This window comes from Triticum aestivum, chromosome 7B (genome assembly GCF_018294505.1).
Source record: "Triticum aestivum cultivar Chinese Spring chromosome 7B, IWGSC CS RefSeq v2.1, whole genome shotgun sequence".
Classification (NCBI taxonomy): Eukaryota; Viridiplantae; Streptophyta; class Magnoliopsida; order Poales; family Poaceae; genus Triticum; species Triticum aestivum.
Genome location: NC_057813.1, coordinates 23,814,954 through 23,837,711, shown reverse-complemented (window position 1 = coordinate 23,837,711; position 22,758 = coordinate 23,814,954). Strand labels below are relative to the sequence as shown.

General features: G+C 49.6%; 1 protein-coding gene across 1 annotated transcript; it reads left to right on the top strand.

The window, feature by feature from the left end:
- Window positions 1-2,565: 2,565 nt before the first annotated feature.
- LOC123161497 (F-box protein At5g07610) lies at window positions 2,566-4,285 on the top strand. Its single transcript, XM_044579323.1, has 2 exons — window positions 2,566-2,703; window positions 2,806-4,285. Exon 2 carries the CDS (start codon window positions 2,832-2,834, stop codon window positions 3,996-3,998), a length of 1,167 nt encoding a protein of 388 aa, XP_044435258.1. The 5' UTR covers window positions 2,566-2,703; window positions 2,806-2,831; the 3' UTR covers window positions 3,999-4,285.
- The last annotated feature ends 18,473 nt before the right edge of the window (window positions 4,286-22,758 follow it).

Sequence of the window (22,758 nt, the reverse complement as noted above, 5' to 3'; positions counted from 1 at the left end):
GCATCGGGACCAATGAAGATCTTCTGTGATAATACTGGTGCAATTGCCTTGGCAAAGGAATCCAGATTTCACAAGAGGACCAAGCACATCAAGAGACGCTTCAATTCCATCTGGGATCAAGTCCAGGTGGGAGACATAGAGATTTGCAAGATACATACGGATCTGAATGTTGCAGACCCATTGACTAAGCCTCTTCCACGAGCAAAACATGATCAGCACCAAGACTCCATGGGTGTTAGAATCATTACTGTGTAATCTAGATTACTGACTCTAGTGCAAGTGGGAGACTGAAGGAAATATGCCCTAGAGGCAATAATAAAGTTATTATTTATTTCCTCATATCATGATAAATGTTTATTATTCATGCTAGAATTGTATTAACCGGAAACATGATACATGTGTGAGTACATAGACAAACATATAGTCACTAGTACGCCTCTACTTGACTAGCTCATTAATCAAAGATGGTTATGTTTCCTAACCATAGACATGTGTTGTCATTTGATTAATGAGATCACATCATTAGGAGAATGATGTGATTGACATGACCCATTCCGTTAGCCTAGCTCTTGATCGTTTAGTATATTGCTATTGCTTTCTTCATGACTTATACATGTTCCTGTAACTATGAGATTATGCAACTCCCGTTTACTGGAGGAACACTTTGGGTGCTACCAAACATCACAACGTAACTGGGTGATTATAAAGGAGTACTACAGGTGTCTCCGAAGGTACATGTTGGGTTGGCGTATTTCGAGATTATGTTTTGTCACTCCGATTGTCGGAGAGGTGTCTCTGGGCCCTCTCGGTAATGCACATCACTATAAGCCTTGCAAGCAATGTAGCTAATGAGTTAGTTACGGAATGATGTATTACGTAACGAGTAAAGAGACTTGCCGGTAACGAGATTGAACTAGGTATTGGATACCGACGATCAAATCTCGGGCAAGTAACATACCGATGACAAAGGGAACAACGTATGTTGTTATGCGGTTTGACCGATAAAGATCTTCGTAGAATATGTGGGAGCCAATATGGGCATCCAGGTCCCGCTATTGGTTATTGACCGGAAACAAGTTCTAGGTCATGTTTACATAGTTCTCGAACCCATAGGGTCCGCACGCTTAACGTTTCGTTGACGATATAGTATTATATGAGTTATGTATGTTGGTAACCGAATGTTGTTCGGAGTCGCGAATGAGATCATGGACATGACGAGGAACTCCGGAATGGTCCGGAGATAAAGTTTGATATATGGGATAATAGTGTTTGATCTCCGGAAGAGTTCCGGAATTCACCGGAAGGGGTTCCGGATGTTTCCCGAAATGTTTGGGTACGAGAACACATTATTTGGGCCAAAGGGGAAAGCCCACAAGGTTTTTGGAAAGCGCAAAAGAAAGTTTTGCGGAGTCCAGGGGCCAGACGCCAGGGTCCCTGGCGTCTGGGTCCAGACGCCGGGAACCCTGGCGTCTGGCCCTGGAGTCCGAGAAGGACTCTTGCCTTTCGGGTGAAACCGACTTTGTGGAGGCTTTTACTCCAAGTTTCGACCCCAAGGCTCAACATATAAATAGAGGGGCAGGGCTAGCACCAAAGATAGATCAAGAAACACCAAGCCATGTGCCGGCAACCCCGTCCCCTCTAGTTTATCCTCCGTCATAGTTTCTGTAGTGCTTAGGAGAAGCCCTGCAGAAATTGTTCTTCACCAACACCGTCACCACGCCGTCGTGCTGCCGGAACTCATCTACTACTTCGCCCGTCTTGCTGGATCGAGAAGGCGAGGACGTCATCGAGTTGAACGTGTGCAGAACTCGGAGGTGCCGTGCGTTCGGTACTTGGATCGGTCGGATCGTGAAGACGTACGACTACATCAACCGCGTTGATAAACGCTTCCGCTTAGCAATCTTCAAGGGTATGAAGATACACTCCTCTCGTTGCTATACATCACCATGATCTTGTGTGTGCGTAGGAAAATTTTGAAATTACTACGTTCCCCAACATCTCCCTCCCTGGTATCGGTGCACTGGGCCGATCAAGGCTGCCTCCAGTCGGCCCAATCAGTGCCAAACGGGCGAGTGCCCTTCCAGTTGGGCTGCAGCTCTATGAGAAGTTGCTCGATGCAGCCGAACGATCGCTACGTGAGCGAGGAGGAGAAGCTGGATATGTGGAGTTTTGAGAAGCCAGAGGAGATCAAAACATGCCCGAAGTCAAGAGGGCAAGCTTTGCACGGTTTGGTGTGATCATTCGTGAAATTACAGCAGGTGCTAGTGTGTTTATTTCATGCAGTATAGTTTATGGAAGTAGGAGTTCGAACTAAAAACAAAAAACAAAAAAAAAATTACGAGGTTCACAATCTAGCGAAGCGTGCTTTAACTTTAGGGGCTAGCCGCCATGCTGGGTTAGATCAGCCCGATGATCTTCCTTTCCTTTCGTTCATGTAAATATTATGATGATTTAATAAAACTTCGCGAGATTGTCTTAAAAAAAACTGAAGTGCAGGCTGAAAACTGGACACACCGCTATTCTGTATCGTCTGCCTGTACAGCCCAGATAAAAGCCCAGCACAGCATACTCCTCATTCACTTCCCCCGTCTTCCAGTTCTACGCCACACCTCACCTCACCTCGCCGCCGCGCACCCAAACCCTCGCCGGCCGGGACGGGAGCACCTCAAACGGGCTCCCTCGCCGTCACTCGCTTCTCGCCCGGTAAGTACGCCACATTCGCCGTAGATCCTCGGTTCCTTCCTTCCTGCTCCCCTCACCGATGTCGATGGATCTCAAATCTCTCCTCCTCCGCCCCGTTCGCAGGTTGACCGCCGCCTCTCCCCACGGCGATGGCGGACGGCTCCAAAGACGTCAGCAGGCGGCGGAATCCAGCGGACAAGCTCACCGAAGACCTCCTCGTCGAGATTCTGTCGCCCCTGCCGTACAAGTCGCTGTGCCGGTTCAAGTGCGTCTCCAAGCGGTGGCGCGGCATCATCTCCCACCCCGACCACCGCAAGGCGCTGCCGCAGCACCATCTCCATGACCTCGCCGGATTCCTCTACTCGAGCCGCAGCCCTGACTATTTATTGATTCGCAATTTCACCCATGTCTCCACGGGAGGTCGCCCTCCTATGGACCCTTCGCTTCCCTTCCTGCCTAACTGTGACAGGTTCAACCTCCTGGACAGCTGCAACGGCCTACTCCTCTGCAGCCGCTTTGAGACCGCTGATTCGCGGGCATTTGATTACGTATTGTGCAATCCTGCCACAGAGAAATGGCTTGCCTTGCCGTTGCCGCGCTTCTTCAGCAAGTGGCAGACAGCTCGCTTGGGGTTTGACCCGGCTGTCTCCTCGCACTTCCATGTGTTCCAGTTCCTGGAGGATGGGGCTGATACAGACGACGATGTTGACGATAGTGATGGCCACGTCAAAGGGGTTGAGATCTACTCGTCCAAAACCGGCGCCTGGAGTCACAAGGACAGCGGTTGGGGCTTCCCAGCTAGGATATTGAGTTTAAGTGCCTTTGGCAAGGGTTTTCTGCATTTGGTTACCATCGAGCCTGCGGTGGTGGTGGCAGTGGATGTGGAGGGAACTACTTGGAGGGTTATTCCTATGCCATGCAATCTGTTTGGCCCTGAAATAGATCTTGCTGTCGGGTTCACTGATCTGTCTCAAGGGCGTTTGTATTTAGCAAATATTGATCATCGTGATGGTCACAAACTATTGATCTGGGTTCTTGAGGACTACGGCAGTGAAGTGTGGGTCTTGAAGCACAGCGTTAGGCCTTTTGATCTATTTGGAGTCAAGTATGTCCATCAGGGAATCAGGTTTCACATTGTCGCCCACCACCCGCAACGAAACATGATTTTCTTAGTTTTTGGGCATGACAAAGTACTCGTGTCTTATGAAATGGATAGTGGAAAAGTGCAGTTCATCCGCGATCTTGGAAATGGTTCCATGGGACCCTATCGTCCTTATGTTCCCTTGTACTCGGAGGAATTGGCAGATTGGAACTGATAGTCTGACTTGCATATCGCCGTTCCATTGTCGACCTTTCAGATAATGTTGAATCATAGGTTCCTTGTAATATCAGCAGCTATCCGGTTAGATCCTTCTGATGTTGTGTTACTTCTCTTTTGTTGTCGATTGTACTCTGTAGCCTCACTTTATGGGGCTAACTGTTCCAGTTAACTTAGTAGTGCTAGCTGCTTGTCTTGTGTAAACATATACTATGTGTTTATGGTTGGTACCAGCATACGGGCAGCAGCCTTTGCTATTTAACTTTATGGAGCTACCATTTATTTGTACCAAGGCTGCTGTTTGTGATGTCCAGATTGTTGTGTTGGGCTACTTAGGGATGCCCTCTTTTACAGATAGTGTATGTGTATTCTATGTTGAATACTCCCTCCATTCCTATATATAGTGCGTATTAGTTTCTTGCAAGAATTCCACAATGTAGTGAGTATGAAGCACTTTGGACAAGAATTACCCCTAGCTTTTCACTGGAGATGCAGCACATCCACATGCCTATGTACGGAGAGTGTGCATGCAGGGTTACTATGGTCTAGAAGTACATCTGCACATCATGCCTTGGTCTTGGAGCCTCAAACCATGCGCACTACATATTGGACTAGAGGGAGTATTATTGTGCATGTTAGCTATGTAATTGTATGGGCAGTAAAACATGGGGGGGAATTTATGTTTTATTCCTCTTGTCATTGTAGTGAACAGTAGAGCATGTCAGTTTATGTTCCTTTGCTCCTGTCATGTTGAAATGATCTGCACTAGTGAAGCAAAGCTATTCTTTTCTGTGAGATGCTATTTAGTCTGGAGTTTACAGCATCAAAGGTAAAAATTTCTTCATTCCATCAATATAACAGCTTGATTCACTCTGTTTAGTCCGAAACTAACCTTGTGTTGATTTGATCTAGAAAAATTGTCTGATTCACCTCCTGCTGTACTTAGTTGCAGTGTCTGATCTTTGCCTACGGATGCCTTGAACTGTCGTTTAATTTGATACAGAAGGATAGGTGCCATCTTTTTCAGAGCCTCTACGGTATATGCAGATTATTTATCGGGATATTTACAGTATAACTCTCTGAATTTTTAGCCTCCGTGCGCCCTCCTGACCTTGTCCCTGCTGATGCCTCACGTCCAAATGGGTATTAAACAAACAGATTTTGCAGCGTCCAAACAGATTTTGCAGCTCCCGAGCTTCCTCCGTCCAAAAAAAACTTGTCCCAAACTTGTTTCTCAAATAGATGTATCTAGCACTAACTTGATGCTAGATACATCCATTTGAGGAACAAACTTTTTTGGGCGGAGGGAGTATTAAATAACAGATTTTGCAGATTGCCAGCTCAGGTGTAACTTCAGAATGAATTCTACGTGTTAGAAATCCAAGGTGCATCTTGATCGGATGAGGGCAAGCAATCCCAACATTGCTGGTCCGATCATCTCCACGACGGACATTCGTGCCGTTCGATCATCTCTACAACATTCGCTCATAATATTGAGGAAGCTCGGGAGCGAGTAAACCACAAGGCTCGAAAACAAACACAATGATGTAACCTCTCCAAGTGAGATGACCAGGCCCAGAATCCATCTTCAGGTCAGGCGCTGATGAGCACATTGAAATATCCATATGGCAATGATATTGCTCCCCAGCTACCTGGATGGATCTCTTTTCTTCCTGAAAAATGATACGAGTTTCTCTGAAAATATGATGCAAGACAACCAATCCCACTCTCTCACCTACTGTACATGAGAAGCTGCAAACAGGGCATTACTACTATCTTGCACCCAACCAAACCCTAACACCACACATAGGTACAATCACTTGCTCATAGACAAAAACCACTTCCGCTCAACAGTAACTTAGATAAACAAAACCGAAGCTCAAACATGTTCCTTATACTCCCTCCGTCCCAAAATTCTTGTCTTACATTTGTCTAAACATGGATGTATCAAGTCACGTCTTAGTATTAGATACATCCATATCTAGACAAATTTAAGACAAGAATTGTGGGAATATACTACCAGTACACGTTTATTGTTCTTCAGCAGAAGGCATTTCAGCTACGGGGACAGGAAAATGGCTCGCCGAAATCAGGCCTTGTAGACGGCTCTGGCCTTCTCGGGGATCCGGTCCTCACCCTCTTGCCGTGGATGACCGCTGACATGGACCGGTGGCTCTTGCTCGGTTGGTAGTACTCCCTCTATCCGAAAATACTTATCTTAAAAATGGATAAAATAGCGAAAATTCGAATCTGAGCCTGAGCTCATCTGCACCTGCGCTCACGAAAAAAATCAAAATAAATACTAGAAAAATTCAAAAAATTCCAAAAAAAATTGGATGGTGGACAATTTGATGCATGAGGGACGCTCCAATTTTCAAAACATTTGGACTTCTGTGCAGCTCTCAGCAAAAAAGACAAATCGGAGGTCTGTAAAAATGTGTACTGTTCATATACTGTTCTGGTCTGATTTGTCTTTTTTGCTGAGAGCTGCACAGAAGTCCAAATGTTTTGAAAATTGGAGCGTACCTCACGCATCAAATTGTCTACCACCCAATTTCTTTTGGAACTTTTTGAATTTTTTTGAATTTTTTACGAATTTTTTTTTGACCGGGTGCAGATGCCCCCGGGCACCGAAACGCCGTTCTCATAAAATAGATGTATCTATAACTAAAATAAGTCTAGATACAACCATTTCTAGGACAAGTATATCCGGACGGATAGAGTACTTGCGAACCTGCCATCACAGGAGATGTTATCAACGCATTTTTTAAATTACCGGGGACTCTGAGTCAAAACCAATACAGCACATATCTTGATGAACCTGCTATCCTGCTACTCTCTATACTGAATGCCCATCCCTATCAATGCATTAACCCTTTCTTGACTCAAAATTACTGCCTTTCCTAGTTCATATCTGCAAGACCTTCAGTCCGGTACTCCGATAAAAGTAAGAAGAGTCCAGCATATTGTAAAATGTTTCAAGGATTCAGTACTTTGAATACATTCTGCAAATTCACCATTCACTTGAGTGGTGAAATGCAGCAGTGAAAATGGGTATGGCTTATTCACTATTCATGCTATTCACATACAGTACTTCACAAGGTAAGATGTGAAGCACCATTATCAGATATGGATAAACGACAACACCTCTAGGTTGTTACCCAAAAACCAAATATGGGCAGGGGATGCTGATAGACATACCTGTCCAATCCCGATGGCGATCTCCGAATAAAGCAGACCGACAGGGCCTGAAGAGACATGAATTCTGAACATTGAAGCAGGGTTGTACACCACCAGGTTCAGGGAGCAGTTCAGCGTGACCATCTTGATTGGAACCCCACTGTGGTCTGTACCCTCTCCAGCATAGAAGTCATCCATGGCTATGCTCTGTGCAAAAACAGAGTAAAATGTAGTTCTTGGTTAGAACAATTTTTACAGAACCTTCATATTCAAAGCGGGGTATGTTTGGAAACTTCAGGAGAGAAAGCGGAACACATAGACTAATAAGGAAAAAACAGAAGAAAAAATAATTATGCGCAGACCAAAACAGACCAGAGGGACAACATGTTTCGATTTCTATCTTTTTCATTCACATTGTACATTTTTTTATACATATAAACATTTGTTTTATACGTATTCAACATTTTTCAAATATATGAGTAACCTTTTTCAAAACATAATTTTTGCTGTCTACTTTTTTCATACACCTTGTATATTTATACATCGGAAACATTTTGTTATAAACCCCTGTTTTTTCTGTATACATCACGAACATCAGGGGGTCCTGTATACATCAGGGCACCCCTGTAAAAAGGTTAGTGAATTTGAACACACGATAGCAAATTTTAGAAATGTTCATGATTTTTTTTTCAAAAATGATCTCAAAATTGAAAAATAATACTTTAATTTTGAAAAATCTTCGCAAAATTTAAATAAAGTTCATTGGCTTAATGTTATGAAAACATGTTCATGTAAATGTTCATAACTTCAAAATGTTCAAGAATTTTATAAAATGCTCGCAAATTTGTAAAAAATGTTCAACTTAAAAAATCATGATTTTTTAAATGTTCGTGAATTCAAAAAATACTCATGATTTCAATAAAATTTCATGATTTCAAAAAATATTCATGAATTTGAAATATGTTTTCAGAATAACAAAAGGAAAAAACAAAGGATTTATTTAAAAAATAAAAAAATCAGGAAAAACAAAGAAAGAAAATTAAAAAAGGAAGATCAGAAAAGTAAAAGATAAAAGAAATAAAACACTAAAAGAAAAGAGAGAAAAACCGGTTCATGCCTACTTAGGCCAGCCCATTTCGAAACATAGCGAATAGGAGTTCACGTTTTGTCGCTATCAGTCGACCTACTCGAGCAACCTGCGGGCTACGACCGAACAGAGGGATGTGGACATGTTAGGTCCAAGGAAAACACTTGTTTTAAACCGGATGAAAACAGCGAAACGCAAGCCGCCTGGAGCGATCGACACGCGTCCCAGCTGGGCCCCAGGCGCCGCTTATTCCTCTCTCTTATCCGATACAGCGACGCACACAACCACGAAAGTACCGTTCTACAGCCAGGAGCAAATGCTCCTGGTGTAAACAGTAAAATCAAAAAAATAAAAAAAAAATTTAAAAAATTCTGAATTTTTTTTGTGACATACTTTCACAAGTGTTTTTTGTGCATGATAATTTTCATCACGAAATCACATTCGTGGAAGTCGTGCTGAGAAAAACAAAGTCAAAGCTTCAAAATACTTTTGTAAGTAACATTTTCAGAGCATCGATTTTGTTTTTTTACCACACCTTCCATCAATGTGATTTCGCGATGAAATTTTACATGCACAACAAACATTTGTATAAGTATGCCAAAAAAAATCAGATTTTTTTGACAATTTTTTGAATTTTCTTATTTTACTGTTCACACCAGGAGCATTTGCTCCTAGGTGTAGAAACTCCACTTCCACACAACCACACATTTTTCTCACCCCTGTACATCGTCTTCCTCGCTCAGTTTTTTCCATCCCGCAGACCTCTCCTCTCCTTTGCCTTCCTCTTCCTCTAGATCAGAACCAACGCCGGCCAGCGCTGCTAAAAGCTTCTACTTCTCGTTTGTGTGCGCTGTCAGGAGGAACTGCCCTTTTTCAGCAGCCGCTCCTCCTTCCCGCTGCTGCAAAGCATAAGGACAACCTCCACTTGCCTGCACGAGCAACGGCGGCCACAGCAGGTGATGCAACAAGGTGTTGCTGCGACGATGCCAATGATCGAGGCTGCAGCAGGGGTCGCGCTCGCGCACTAGTTCCAGTGACTCTCGGTGCTACCATGCAGCGGTTGCCGGAGGCTCCGGTGCTGCAATGCAGCGCTCATCGACGTCTATCGGAGCTACGGTTCTGTCCTCATCGGCAGCTCCGCTGCTGCGATGAAGCGCTCTCCGGCGGCTCGTTACTACGATGCAGCACTCGCTGGCGTCTATCGGAGCTGCGATGCAACGCTCGTCGGGGGCATCGGTGCTGCTATGAAGCGCTCGCCGGCAGCTCCGTTGCTGCGATGCAGCACTCGCTGGCGTCTATCAGAGTTGTGATGCAGCACAACATGCTGCAATGGAGCACTCGCCGGCCTCTTTCGGAGTTGTGATGCAGCACGTGGTGCTGCAATGGATCACTTGCCGGCGGCTCCGGTGCTTCGTTGCAGCTCTCGCCGTCGGCTTCCTGGTGCTCCGATGGAGCGCTTTGCCAGCGGCAGCCGTGATGCTTTACAACGGGGACGGCCGGGATGCTACTCAGCAGTAGCAGGCGAGTTGTTGCGTTGCTACCTCTCAACGAGATCGAAGCAGGAGGGCTGATCGGTGCGATGAGAAGGAGAAAGTCATGCATGCATTGACCTATCCAAGGGTTGAGAGAAAGGGGATCGGATGGCTGGCAACCCGACTGATTTCTCAAGGAAATCAGTCGGTTGATGCGTAGCAACTCCCTAGGTCCAAACAGGAAGTGGGCGAATAGGTCGGAGAGAGCAACTTTGGCAATGAATCAAGCGGGTGTGACAACAACAAATCAAGTTTTACCGGTAGAAGGTAATCAGCTAGCAATCGTACCCATTGATACAACGTCGGTGAGCCCTCCACAAATGAGAGATCCCAAGAAGGCAAGGACGGCATCAGAAGTAAACGATGGTAACATTGCAGCAGCAGAAGTAGTTTTTGCGGGCCCTCTGGAGGGGTGCCTCCGGGCCCAATGAATATCTTTTGTTGGAACTGCCATTGTATGGACAAAGCCATGACAGTTCGGGAGCTTCGCGATTTCGCGAGAAAGTTTGCCCCTGCCGTGTTGTGCATAGTTGAAACTCAAATAAATGCAGCACGTGTAGAATCTTTAGCTAACACTATAGGTTATGATAAAGCTTATGCTATCAGTAGTAAAGGCAGGAGTGGTGGCATCGGTATCTTTTGGAGTAATAATACGGTTATTGAGATGTTGGGAGACTCGGTGTACCATATTGATGCAAAGGTTGAAGAAGTGGGACAAGATCCTTGGAGGTTGACGTGTCTATGGAGCACTGGTGGAGCTACGTGTATTAAATATAGGCCACGCACGGCCTGGCCAGCTAGTACCAAATGCAATGGAGGATTCAAAGTAGATTGAGGTGTGGAAAAAAATAGTGGATTTTCTTTGTACTGGCCCGCCCACAATTGATAGTGTAGCTCCGCCACTGCTATGGAGAGGCACAAACATATCTTAGGCACCAAACCTGGGATGTAATGAAAGGGATTAGTAGTTCGAGCGGTTACCCTTGGCTGTGCTTGGCCCATTTCAATGAAGTGTTACGTCCCAAGGAACATGAAGGAATAGATAACCACAACATTGGCCAAATTTAGGGTTTTCGAGACACGGTGGACGTCTACATGTTTCTAGATATCAACTATCAAGGTCGTTTCTCGAAATCATGATTTTTCTAACATGTTCATGAATTAAAAAAATACTCATGATTTCAATAAATTTCATGATTTCAAACAATATTCATGAATTTGAAAAATGTTTTCAAATAATAAAGGAAAAAAGAAAGTATTATTTTAAAAAATAAAAATAAAAATAAAAATCCTGGAAAATAAAGAAAGAAAATGAAAATGGAAAATAACAATAGAAAGGAAGATCAGAAAAAGATAAAGATAAAAGAAAGAAAACACAAAAAGAAAGGACAGAAAAAAGCTGTTTCAGTCCTGCTTGGGCTAGCCCGATATGAAACCTAGCCGTCGCCATGTGTCGTGTGTTGGGAGCTCCCTTCAGATTTCATTTTTTATGTACATGTTTTCGGCTTTTAGATTCATTTTTTGGCTTTTGCCTGATTTTCCCTAGGTTTTGAAGAAAAATGTTATTTTTTATTCCAGCACAAATCTTCAAAAAAAATGGTGCTCCCACGAGAAGCACGATTTTGTTTCTTGTGAAAATACATATTTGCTTATGTGAGAAGCATAACCTTTGTTTTCGCTAGAAGCTTAGCCTGTGCTTCTACAATTAGCAAATCCGTGCTTCTAAAAGCATCTCCAGCCATCGGCCCCCTAGGGGAATTGAAAAATCGCCGTCTGGGGACGAACCGGCGCTAAAATCAGCTTGGGGCGATTGCGTTCCCAGCCGCCACCCCCAGGTCGTCTCAGGCACCGATATCGGCCCAATTTTGGCGTAAATTTGCTCGCTTTTCATCCCACTTTCGGCGCAAAATCGGCCTGCTATCAATGCAAATCGGCCCATATTCACCGTGCTTCGGCGCAAATTCAACAGAAGCTACTTTTTATCACATGGTTCATCACAGAAAATCTATAGAAATCAAATAGTTCAACAACAAATAGTTCAATACAAATTATATAGTTCAACAAATAAAAACTCATATTTCATCACACGTCGAGCTAGGCGTTGCCCTTGAGCCTCCATAGGTGCTCCACTAGATCCTGCTGCAGTTGTTGATGCACCTGTGGGTCTCGGATCTCCTAACGCATATTGAGGAAGGCAGTCTAGGTTGCTGGTAGCTGGTGATCAACTTGGGCAAGAGGACCCTGCCTGTAATATGGTTCAGTGTCAAACACTGGCTCTTCTTGCTCGCTCTCAATGATCATGTTGTGCATGATGACACAACAAGTCATGATCTCCCATATTTGATCTTTCGACCAGGTCTGAGCGGAGTACCGGACAACAGCAAATCGAGATTGGACCACACCAAATGCCCACTCGACATCCTTCTTGCAAGTCTCTTGAACCTTCGCAAAGTGAGAGTTCTTGTCTCCTGGCACAGGGTTTGAGATAGTCTTCACAAATATAGACCATCTCGGATAGATGCCATCTGCTAGGTAGTATCCCTTGTTGTAGTGCCGCCCATTGACCTCGAAGTTCACCGGAGGGGAATGACCTTCAACAAGCTTGGCAAAGACAGGGGAGCACTGAAGTACGTTGATGTCACTGTGAGTTCTTGGCATGCCAAAGAAGGAGTGCCAAATCCAGAGGTCTTGTGTTGCCACTGCCTCAAGTACCACACTGCAACTGTCTTTGACGCCTTTGTACATCCCCTGCCAAGCAAATGGACAGTTTTTCCATTTTCAATGCATGAAGTTGATGCTTCCAAGCATGCCAGGAAATCCTCTTGCTGCATTCCATGCTAGGATCTGAGTAGTGTCTTTCAACATTGGGTGACCGCAAGTATTGCGGTCCAAATACTGCCACCACTGTCCTACAGAACTTGTAGAAACACTCAATGGTCATGGACTCGGCCATGCGCCCATAGTCGTCGAGTGAATCACCGGGAGCTCTGCATGCAAGCATCCTCATAGCTGTTGATGGGGGGATAGACCCTGGGTAGCCCCATCTGCACCTTAGCAGATTTCAAGACATCGGGGCTAGCCTAGCCCCTCAGTCCAACTGGCCGCAAGGCCGGCCTCCACGGCCGGCCGGAGCCAACCGGCCGCCCCCTAGAAGGCGACGCACCTCAGAAGGCAGCTAGGTATGGGCTGACTCCTGGCAGGCGGCCCATCGCCACCTCAAAGTCTGCACCTACCTGCTACGACAAGACCGGGCATGGCAACAATGCCACCTGCCACCCTCGAATCACGGAAGGAACGTGGATATAGTGCAGACGTACCAGGCGGACACCCTTCGCCTAGCACGACACTATAGCCACGCAGCCCATGACGATGCCTATGTCAGGCGGGGCCATGCCCCCACGATGGGCGGTCGGTGCGGCCCGCATGCGGCGGGCCCCACCAGGCCGCTTATCCTAGAAGACGACAAGGCCAGAGCAGGCGGCCTCAAGGGGAGGCCGACTCCTAGCAGGCGGCAACCCCTTGAAGACCCACAAGTGTATGGGATCTATCGTAGTCCTTTCGATAAGTAAGAGTGTCGAACCCAACGAGGAGCAGAAGGAAATGACAAGCGGTTTTCAGTAAGGTATTCTCTGCAAGCACTGAAATTGTAGGTAACAGATAGTTTTGTGATGAGATAATTTGTAATGGGTAACAAGCAATGAAAGTAAATAAGGTGCAGCAAGATGGCACAATCCTTTTTGTAGCAAAGGACAAGCCTGGACAAGTTCTTATATAGAGAAAAGCGCTCCCGAGGACACATGGGAATTATCATCAAGCTAGTTTTCATCAAGCTCATATGATTCGCGTTCGTTACTTTGATAATTTGATATGTGGGTGGACCGGTGCTTGAGTATTGTCCTTTCTTGGACAAGCATCCCACTTATGATTAACCCCTATTGCAAGCATCCACAACTACAAAAGAAGTATTAAGGTAAACCTAACCATAGCATGAAACAAGTGGATCCAAATCAGCCCCTTACGAAGCAACGCATAAACTAGGGTTTAAGCTTCTGTCACTCTAGCAACCCATCATCTACTTATTACTTTCCAATGCCTTCCTCTAGGCCCAAATAATGGTGAAGTGTCATGTAGTCGACGTTCACATAACACCACTAGAGGAGAGACAACATACATCTCATCAAAATATCGAACGAATACCAAATTCACATGACTAATAATAGCAAGACTTCACCCATGTTCCCCGGAACAAACGTAACTACTCACAAAGCATATTCATGTTCATAATCAGGGGGGTATTACTATGCATTAAGATATGAACATATGATCTTTCACCAAATAAACCAACTAGCATGAACTACAAGGAGTAATCAACACTACTAGCAACCCACAGGTACCAATCTAAGGTTTTGATACAAAGATTTGATACAAGAGATGAACTAGGGTTTGAGAGGAGATGGTGCTGGTGAAGATGTTGATGGAGATTGACCCCGTCCCGATGAGAGGATCGTTGGTGATGACGATGGTGATGATTTCCCCCTCCCAGAGGGAAGTTTCCCACGCAAAACAGCTCCGCCGGAGCCCTAGATTGGTTCCGCCTCGTGGCGGCGGAGTTTCGTCCCGAAAGCTTGCTTATTGTTTTTTCCAGGGTAAAAGACTTCATATAGCAGAAGATGGGCATCGGAGGGCTGCCAGATGGCCCACGAGGCAGGGGGCACGCCCCCACCCTCGTGGATGGTGGGTGGCCCCCCTCGGGTATTTCTTCCGCTGAATATTTTTTATTAATTCCCAAAATGACTTTCGTGGAGTTTCAGGACTTTTGGAGCTGTGCAGAATAGGTCTCCAATATTTGCTCCTTTTTCAGCCCAGAATCCCCAACTGCCAGCATTCTCCCTCTTCGTGTAAACCTTGTAAAGTAAGAGAGAATAGGCATAAGTATTGTGACATAACGTGTAATAACAGTCCATAATGCAATAAATATCGATAAAAAAGCATGATGCAAAATGGACGTATCACCCCTCCCCTTGGAGTCTGTGCCCAATTAACCAGAGGTGACGGGGTGTGGCTACAGTGATCGCCCACCAGGCGGCGGTACTGTAGCCATGCGCCCCCCGACCAAGCCATCGTCATCAGGGGCAGGGCTACAGTGTAGCCTGGTCCCCCTGGCCCGCAGGCAGCGGGCCTACCTATCGGTTGAGCTTACGGCAGCAGGTGGGACCCATCAGATGACGAGCCCCAGCAGCCGGCGGAGAAGCCAGAGCCCAGAGACACTAACGACCGGGTCCTAGGCCGAGCTGGATTACCATTGTACCCTGGGGGTAGGCCTATATAAACCCCCAGGGTCACCCATGCAATGGGTTCAACCTCTTTAGATCACACACACACACCCATAGCTAAGGAGAAGTAGTGCAAGCAGCCTTCTTCCTCCTCTAGCCCGAACAACTCAAGGAGCATCTTTGTACTTACTATTGATCATAGTGATGCTGAGACCCCGCAGAGCAGGACTAGGGGTGTGATCTCCATGGAGAGCCCCGAACCTGGGTAAGACCCAGCGTCGTTTGTGGTCTTGCCTACTCTCGCTTCTAGAGCCCGGCAATGTTCTATTGACCTCCTACATGATTAGCCACCCGTTGGCATATGTCGAGGAACTACCACGACATTTGGTGCCCACTGTGGGGCAAGGCGCACCGTTGTCCGGAGACACGTTTTGGACGGGAACCCATTTCCTTCCCCGTGAGCGCAGCCAGCCCGGCTCGCTCATTGGTGTCTGCACCGCCGATCTGCACGATGTGGAGGCCACCTGCGCCGGGAGCTCCCTTGCTAATCTCCTCGGCAGCGTCCACCTCGCCGACAAGCCTGCTTCCGACGTGGGTTTGGCCAACTCTAAGAGCTGCCTCATCGACCTCCTCGACAAACTCCACATCGTCAACGAGCCCGCCTCCGTCCTGGAGTCAGTTGGCTCCACCGATCCGCCCGTCGAGATGGCCATCGACTCCGACACGGCAGACGCCTACCCCGACCACGTAGAGATCATCAACGACCCGCTCCCTCATGCGGACAGCTTGACCAGCATCAGCACCGTCACAGAGGTGCTGGTCATCAGTCAGGATGGAGCCTCGGCCAGTGCGGGCCAGGATCTGATCCGTTCGACCCTGCAGCCCTCCCACCCCGGTCGAGGACAGCGCAGACAGCGCAACCCTAGAGGCACACCGCCTTTCGCTCCTCGACAACGCCAAGCAGCTGGCCGCTGCGAAGCGCCTCGCCGAGGCCTACCAGCGCGAGATCGACAGCGCCATAGGCGGCACTCCGGCTGCTGGAGAGCCCAGCCTGCTGGGCGCAGTCCGGCATCACGGCGCCACCATCACCAGCATCTTCGGGGCCGACCGCCCTGTCTATGCCACGCCCGCTGAGAACCTGCGCGTCGCCCAGGCAACAGCAGAGGAGTTGGACAACCTAGAGGGCGACGAGAGGCGCCACATGAAGGAGCGCCTGCAGCAGCTTCTCGATGCGGCCGCCATCCAACAGGAAGCTGCCCGCTGTGCGGCAGAACCTGACGAGCCAGATGAGACCCGCCTCCATCCCCGAGAGCACGGTGCAACCTCTCGGTCCCCGACCGGTGGCCGAGGCGACCCGGAGCTGGCTGCAAGCCGCAGTCGGCGCACACACATCTCGATTGATCGTGACGCCGACGGCCGCCCAAGAGCAGTGGAACGGCGCAACGACTGCCCGCTTCTCCCGCGCAGGGAGAGGCACGCTTCTCCGCTGCCTGTTGGGCACCTGACTCTCGGAGACCGGATAGGTCACCGCGAGGGAATCAGAGAAAACGATGCTCGCCATCGGATCAACCGACTTGCTCGATCCCTGGCGGAAGAAGAAAAAGATACGGTCGGCCTGCCCTGTTTTGGCCGCCGCATCAGAAATGAGCCCTTCCCCAAAGGATTCTCGCTCCCACGAGACACTCCCAAGTACAACGGCTCCATGAAGCTAGAAGATTGGCTAGCCGACTACTCCACCGCCGTCAACATAGCAAACGAAAACAAGTGTGTTGCCATGAAATACGTTCCGCTCATGCTCCAGTTCACGGCCCGGACATGGCTGAACAGCCGCAAGCCGCATAACGTCAACAGCTGGCTAGACTTCTCTGACGTCTTCATCCGCAACTTCACCGGCACTTACAAGCGGCCGCCCAAGCCTCGACAACTTTCCTTGTGTGTCCAAGGCCCGACTGAGTCCACTCGTGACTATCTAACACGCTGGGGCGAGCTGCGCAACTCCTGCGAAGGTGTGCACGAGGCGCATGCCATAGAGTACTTAACGACCGGGTGCCGAGAGGGCACCTTGCTCAAACACAAGCTTCTCTGTGACGAGCCAGCTACTCTAGACGAACGGCTGGTCATAGCGGACAAGTACGCCACGGCCGACTCCTACATGAAGTCGGAGCTCCGAGTAGACGCGACCGGGAAGGTGCTCCCTCAGGCTTCCCAAACGCCGGCTGGTGACGCCAACATGTGTCAGTAGAACGACAACAAGCACAAGGCCCAGCAGCCGGCTTCCAGCAGCCGGCGGGTAGCAGCAGTCAAAGAGCAGTAGCCGACTGGTCAGCCCAGCACCAAGCAACAAAAAACTGGCAAGGGAGCGTGGTTGCCCGGCCTCTCCTTTGAGCAATCCCTTGATGCCCCGTGCAAGTTCCACAGTGGCGCGAAGCCATCCAACCACACCACTCGGAAAGTGCAACTGGCTAGCTCAGATCGCCAAGGGCGAGGCCCTCCCGCCTCCCCCGCCAGCCGGCCCTCCAGCTCCAGCCGTTCAGCAGCCGGCAGCCCGACCAGTTGGCACCGCTCAAGACAAGCTCCCTAAAGAGCATGCCGCTTACGTCGTCTTCACAAGCAAAGCCGGCGACAGGCACAGCAGGCGGCGACAACACAGAGAGGTCAATGCTGTCATTACAGAAGCTCCCACCCGCATGCACTGGTCCGAGAAGCCTATCACTTGGAGCCAAGCTGACCACCCGGCTGTGATGCCCAACCCGGGCTCATATGCCCTGGTGCTCGAAGTAACCTTTGCAACGGAGAGGCGGAACTGCTGTTTCGGCCGAGTGCTGATAGATGGTGGCAGCAGCATCAATATCCTGTACAAAGATACCATGGACCGACTGGGCATCAAGGCCAAGCAACTTCAGCTAAGCTGGACTATTTTTCACGGCATAGTTCCGGGCCTGTCCTGCTCCCCAATTGGCAAGATAAAGATTGACGTCCTCTTCGGCAACAGAGATCATTTCTGCCGCGAGCCAATCTGGTTTTAGGTGGTTGACTTGGAAAGCCCCTATCACACGCTCTTGGGCCACCCTACACTGGCCAATCATGATGGTCCCTCACTATGCATACTGGAAAGCCAAGATGCCAGGCCTCAAGGGCATCATCACTGTTGCTGGAGATTACAAGAAGTCACAAGACTGTGCAGCTGCCAGCAGCCGGCTGGCCGAGTCCCTCGTCATAGCTCAAGAAAGACAGCTCCTCGATCGAATGGTAGCAATGGCCAGCGAGAAGCCGGCATGCCAACTGATCCCAAGGAAGCTGAAGCAGGGGCCTCATTCCAGCCGGCCAAAGAGACCAAGCGGATTCCCTTGGACCCGGACCACCCGGAGAGATTTGCTGTCATGGGCACTGGCCTCGACAGCAAATAGGAAGGCAAGCTCGTCGATTTCCTTTGTGAGAATCGAGACATCTTTGCATGGTCCCCCAAAGAAATGTCGGGTGTCCCGATGGATCTCGCCGAGCACAAACTTCATGTAAGGTTAGATGCCAAGCCGGTGAAGCAACCCCTCCGCCGCCTGTCCGAAGAAAAGAGAAGGATTGTTGGAGAAGAAGTCGCCCGACTGCTAGCAGCCGGATTCATTATGGAAGTGTTCCACCCGAACTGGCTTGCCAACCCGGTCCTTGTGCTGAAGAAGAACAACAAGTGGCGCATGTGCATTGATTACAGCAGTATCAACAAAGCCTGCCCCAAAGATCCATTCGCACTGTCGCGAATAGACCAAGTGATCGACTCCACAGCCGGATGCGAGCTGTTGTCTTTCCTTGACCGGCTACCACCAGATCAAGTTGGAACCGGCTGATCGACCGAATACCGCCTTCATCACGCCATTCGACGCCTTCTGCTACATCACCATGACGTTCGGCTTCAGGAATGATGGCGCCGCCTTCCAACGCTGTATGTAGAAGTGCTTGCTCAAGCAACTCAGACGCAATGCCCCACGTTTACATGGACGACATTGTGGTGAAGACGGAAAAGCGTGGCACCCTGATGGAAGATTTGAAAGAAAGCTTTGAAAATCTGTGTCGCTTCAACATCAAGCTCAACCCGGAGAAGTGTGTCTTTGTTGTGCCAGCCGGGCAGCTCCTGGGATTCCTTGTCTCAGAATGCGGCATCGAATGCAACCCTGTGAAGATCAAGGCCATCGAGAGAATGGAGAAACCTACCAAGCTGCATGACGTGCAGAAGTTCACCGGGTGCCTGGCATCCCTCAGCCGCTTCATCAGCCAGCTGGGCGAAAAGGCACTCCCCCTGTACCAGCTCATGAAAAAAACCTTTTGCTTCGAGTGGAACAACCAGGCGGACACCGCCTTCCTCCTGCTCAAGCGGATGATGTCAACGCCGCCTATCCTGGCGGCCCCGGCTGCTAAAGAGCCTATGCTCCTCTACATCGCCGCAACCAACAAAGTTATCAGCACGGTGATCGTCGTCGAGCACCCAGAAGCCAGCAAGGCACAGTCGGTCCAGAGGCCAGTATATTACTTGAGCAAGGTCCTGTCAGCCTCCAAGCAGAATTACCCCCACTACCAGAAGATGTGCTATGGCATGTACTTTGCCGCCAAGAAACTGAAGCAATACTTTCAAGAGCACTCCATCACGATCGTCTGCACCGCACCCCTTGCCGAGATCATAGGCAACGGAGATGCCTCTGGCCAGGTGACCAAGTGGGCCATCGAGCTGGCTCCTCACACCATCTTCTACCAACCCTGCACTGCCATCATGTCCCAAGCACTGGCCGACTTCCTTGTCGACTGGGCCGAGTCCCAGTACCTGCCGCCAGCTCCAGACTCCACGCATTGGTGGATGCACTTTGATGGCTCAAAGATGCGCACCGGTTTGGGAGACGGCATTGTTCTCACATCTCCCAAAGGCGACAAGCTGAAGTATGCGCTGCAAATCCACTTCACCACCTCCAACAACATAGCCGATTATGAAGCGCTCATCTTCAGGCTCCGACTGGCCAAAGAAATCGGCATTCACCGCATCCTCTACTACGGCGACTCGGACTTGTTGGTCCAGTAGTCGTCTGGCGACTGGGAGGCCAAGGATGCCAACATGGCAAGCTACCGCTTCGTCGTCCAACAGATGAGCGACCACTTTGACAGGTGCGAGTTCATCCATGTGCCACGGGCTGACAACGACGCAGCAGATGCTCTCGCCCGCATCGGCTCCACCCGACAAGCTATACCATCCGGCGTCTCCCTCGAGTGCCTCCGCAAGCCGTCCATCAAGCCTTCACCAGAGTCCGACTCCATCTTCGTGCCGGCTGCCCTAGGAACAGCCGGATCCGGCTCAGGGACTTTAGTAGTCGGCGCGGGGACTTCAGCGGCTAGCTCGGGGACTTCACCAAGCGGCCCGGGGGCTGCAGCACCAGCACCCGACCCAGCGCTCCCAGCAAGCGGCCCGGGGGCTTCTATAGTTGGCCAGGGGACTTCATCAGCGCCATCCGGAGTGGCCGGCTCCAGCCCGCCGCCTCCCAACCCGCCCCATCGTATCAGTCGCCGTGTTCAAGTGGTGGCGGCCCCATCTTGGGCACAGCCCATCTGTGACTATTTTGTCAGCCGCGTGCTGCCAACCGATTAGGTGCTAGCAAGATAGATCCAGCGCAGAGCAGGCTCCTACACCATTATCAATCAAGAGCTCGCAAGGCGGAGTGTGACTAGCGTTCACCAGCGCTGCGTAGAACCAGAGAAAGGCATGGAGATCCTCAGAGATATACATCAAGGCGAATGTGGCCACCATGCTGCCTCCAAGTCCCTTGTGGCCAAAGCTTTCCGCCATGGATTCTTCTGGCCGACTGCTTTGGATGATGCCAAAGAGTTAGTCAAGAAGTGCAAGCGGTGCCAGGTGTTCAGCGCCAAGCAACACCTGTTGGCCTCCACCCTCAAGACCATCCCCATCACCTGTCCCTTTGCCGTGTGGGGTTTGGATATGGTAGGCCCGTTCAAGACGGTGGCATGACCCATCTGCTGGTCGCCGTGTACAAGTTCACCAAATGGATAGAAGCAAAAGTGCAAAACCAATCAAGAAGCTGGAAGGGCCGACTGCTGTCACATTCATCGCCAACATCACTGTCAGATATGGCGTTCCTCACAACATCATCACTGACAACGGCACCAACTTTGCCAAAGGCGCCTTGGCCCGTTTCTGCACAAATCAGGGCATCCGATTGGACTTAGCATCTGTTGCCCATCCGCAGTCAAACGGCCAGGTGGAGCAAGCAAACGGCCTCATCTTGTCCGGCATCAAGCCCCGCCTGATCGAGCCACTAGAGCGGTCGAACGGCTGTTGCAACGAGCTTCCCGCCGTCCTCTGGAGTCTTCGAACCACGCCGAACAGATCAACGGGCTTCACGCCCTTCTTCCTCGTGTACGGTTTCAAGGTGATCATCCCCACATGAGTTCGACTCGCCTCGGGTTGCCATGTACACGGAGGCGGAGGCCAAAGAGGCGCGAGAAGACGGTGTTGATCTATTGGAAGAGGCCCGAATGCTAGCATGCAACCGGTCCGCCATCTACCAGCAGAGCCTACGCCGCTACCACAACAGGAAGGTCAGGCCACGTTCTTTCCGTGAGGGCAACCTTGTGCTCCGCCTGATCCAGCGACCAGCCGGACAGCACAAGCTCGCGACACCTTGGGAAGGCCCCTTCATCATCAGCAAGGCCTTGGGCAACGACTCGTACTACCTCATCGACGCCCAGAAGCCCAGGGCGCGCAAGAGATGCACAGCCAGCAACGAGACGGAGCGACCATGGAATGCAAATCTGCTCCGCCCATTTTACAGTTGATTTGAGCGTATGTATCATGCCAACTTTTGTATTAATTAAAAGACCTCAGGTCCCCCAAGGAGAACTCGGGGGCTACCTTTTTATCTATCTATGAGCTAAGCTTATGACATGACTGGAGTTTTTTCATTCCTGCCGCGTCCGGGTTCCGGTCAGTCGGCCCGGGGGCTCGCCGCCTTGTCCTAAGTTTGCACCAGCCGGAGCCGGATAGTAGTGTGCCGACGCTAAAAAGCCCTCTATCCGCCCTAAGTCACTGCTTGCAGCACGGCTGGTCGACTCACGGGAGCTAAAGGCCGGAGCAGTCGCCCACACAAAATTCGGCTAAGGAAGAACGCTAACTTAGGACCAGTCGTCCCTCTGCCTCCCTCGTCCGGCTGCTTAGCAGCCGGCAGGCCGGCTTCTCGCTCGATCGAGCCATACTCTATGCGGCCTAAGTAACTTGCCCATTCTGAAGAACGAACAAGTCCCCGACCCAGCCACAGACCACAAAGCGGCTGTCCGGCTGGTAGGGAGGCGGCCAAGGAAACGCAGAACAACACAAAGCCAAAGAGAGAAAGGCAAAAATCGAGCAAGAATTTAAACTTATGTACATTGAAAAAGGCCAGAGGCCAGCATCCATGAAGTTTAAAATACACACCTAGTGGGTGGAGTTGCGCATACTTAACAGAATTATTTAAAAGAAATTACAGCACAGGACAAGACAAGGTAAATGTGGCCGCCTAGGCCAGAGAAGCAGCAGGCGGGTTCGAGGGGTCGGCGGAGGTGGCGGCGCTGGATGGTGGAGCGGCCGGCTGGCTGGTCTCGGTTTGGTCGGCAGCGGCAGCAGTCAGTGTAGCCACCCACGGCTCGCTGGTCGAAGCCTGG

Bases quoted from the DNA above. Each gene is read 5' to 3' on its own strand.
- LOC123161497 (XM_044579323.1), top strand. From the start codon at position 2,832: ATGGCGGACGGCTCCAAAGACGTCAGCAGGCGGCGGAATCCAGCGGAC.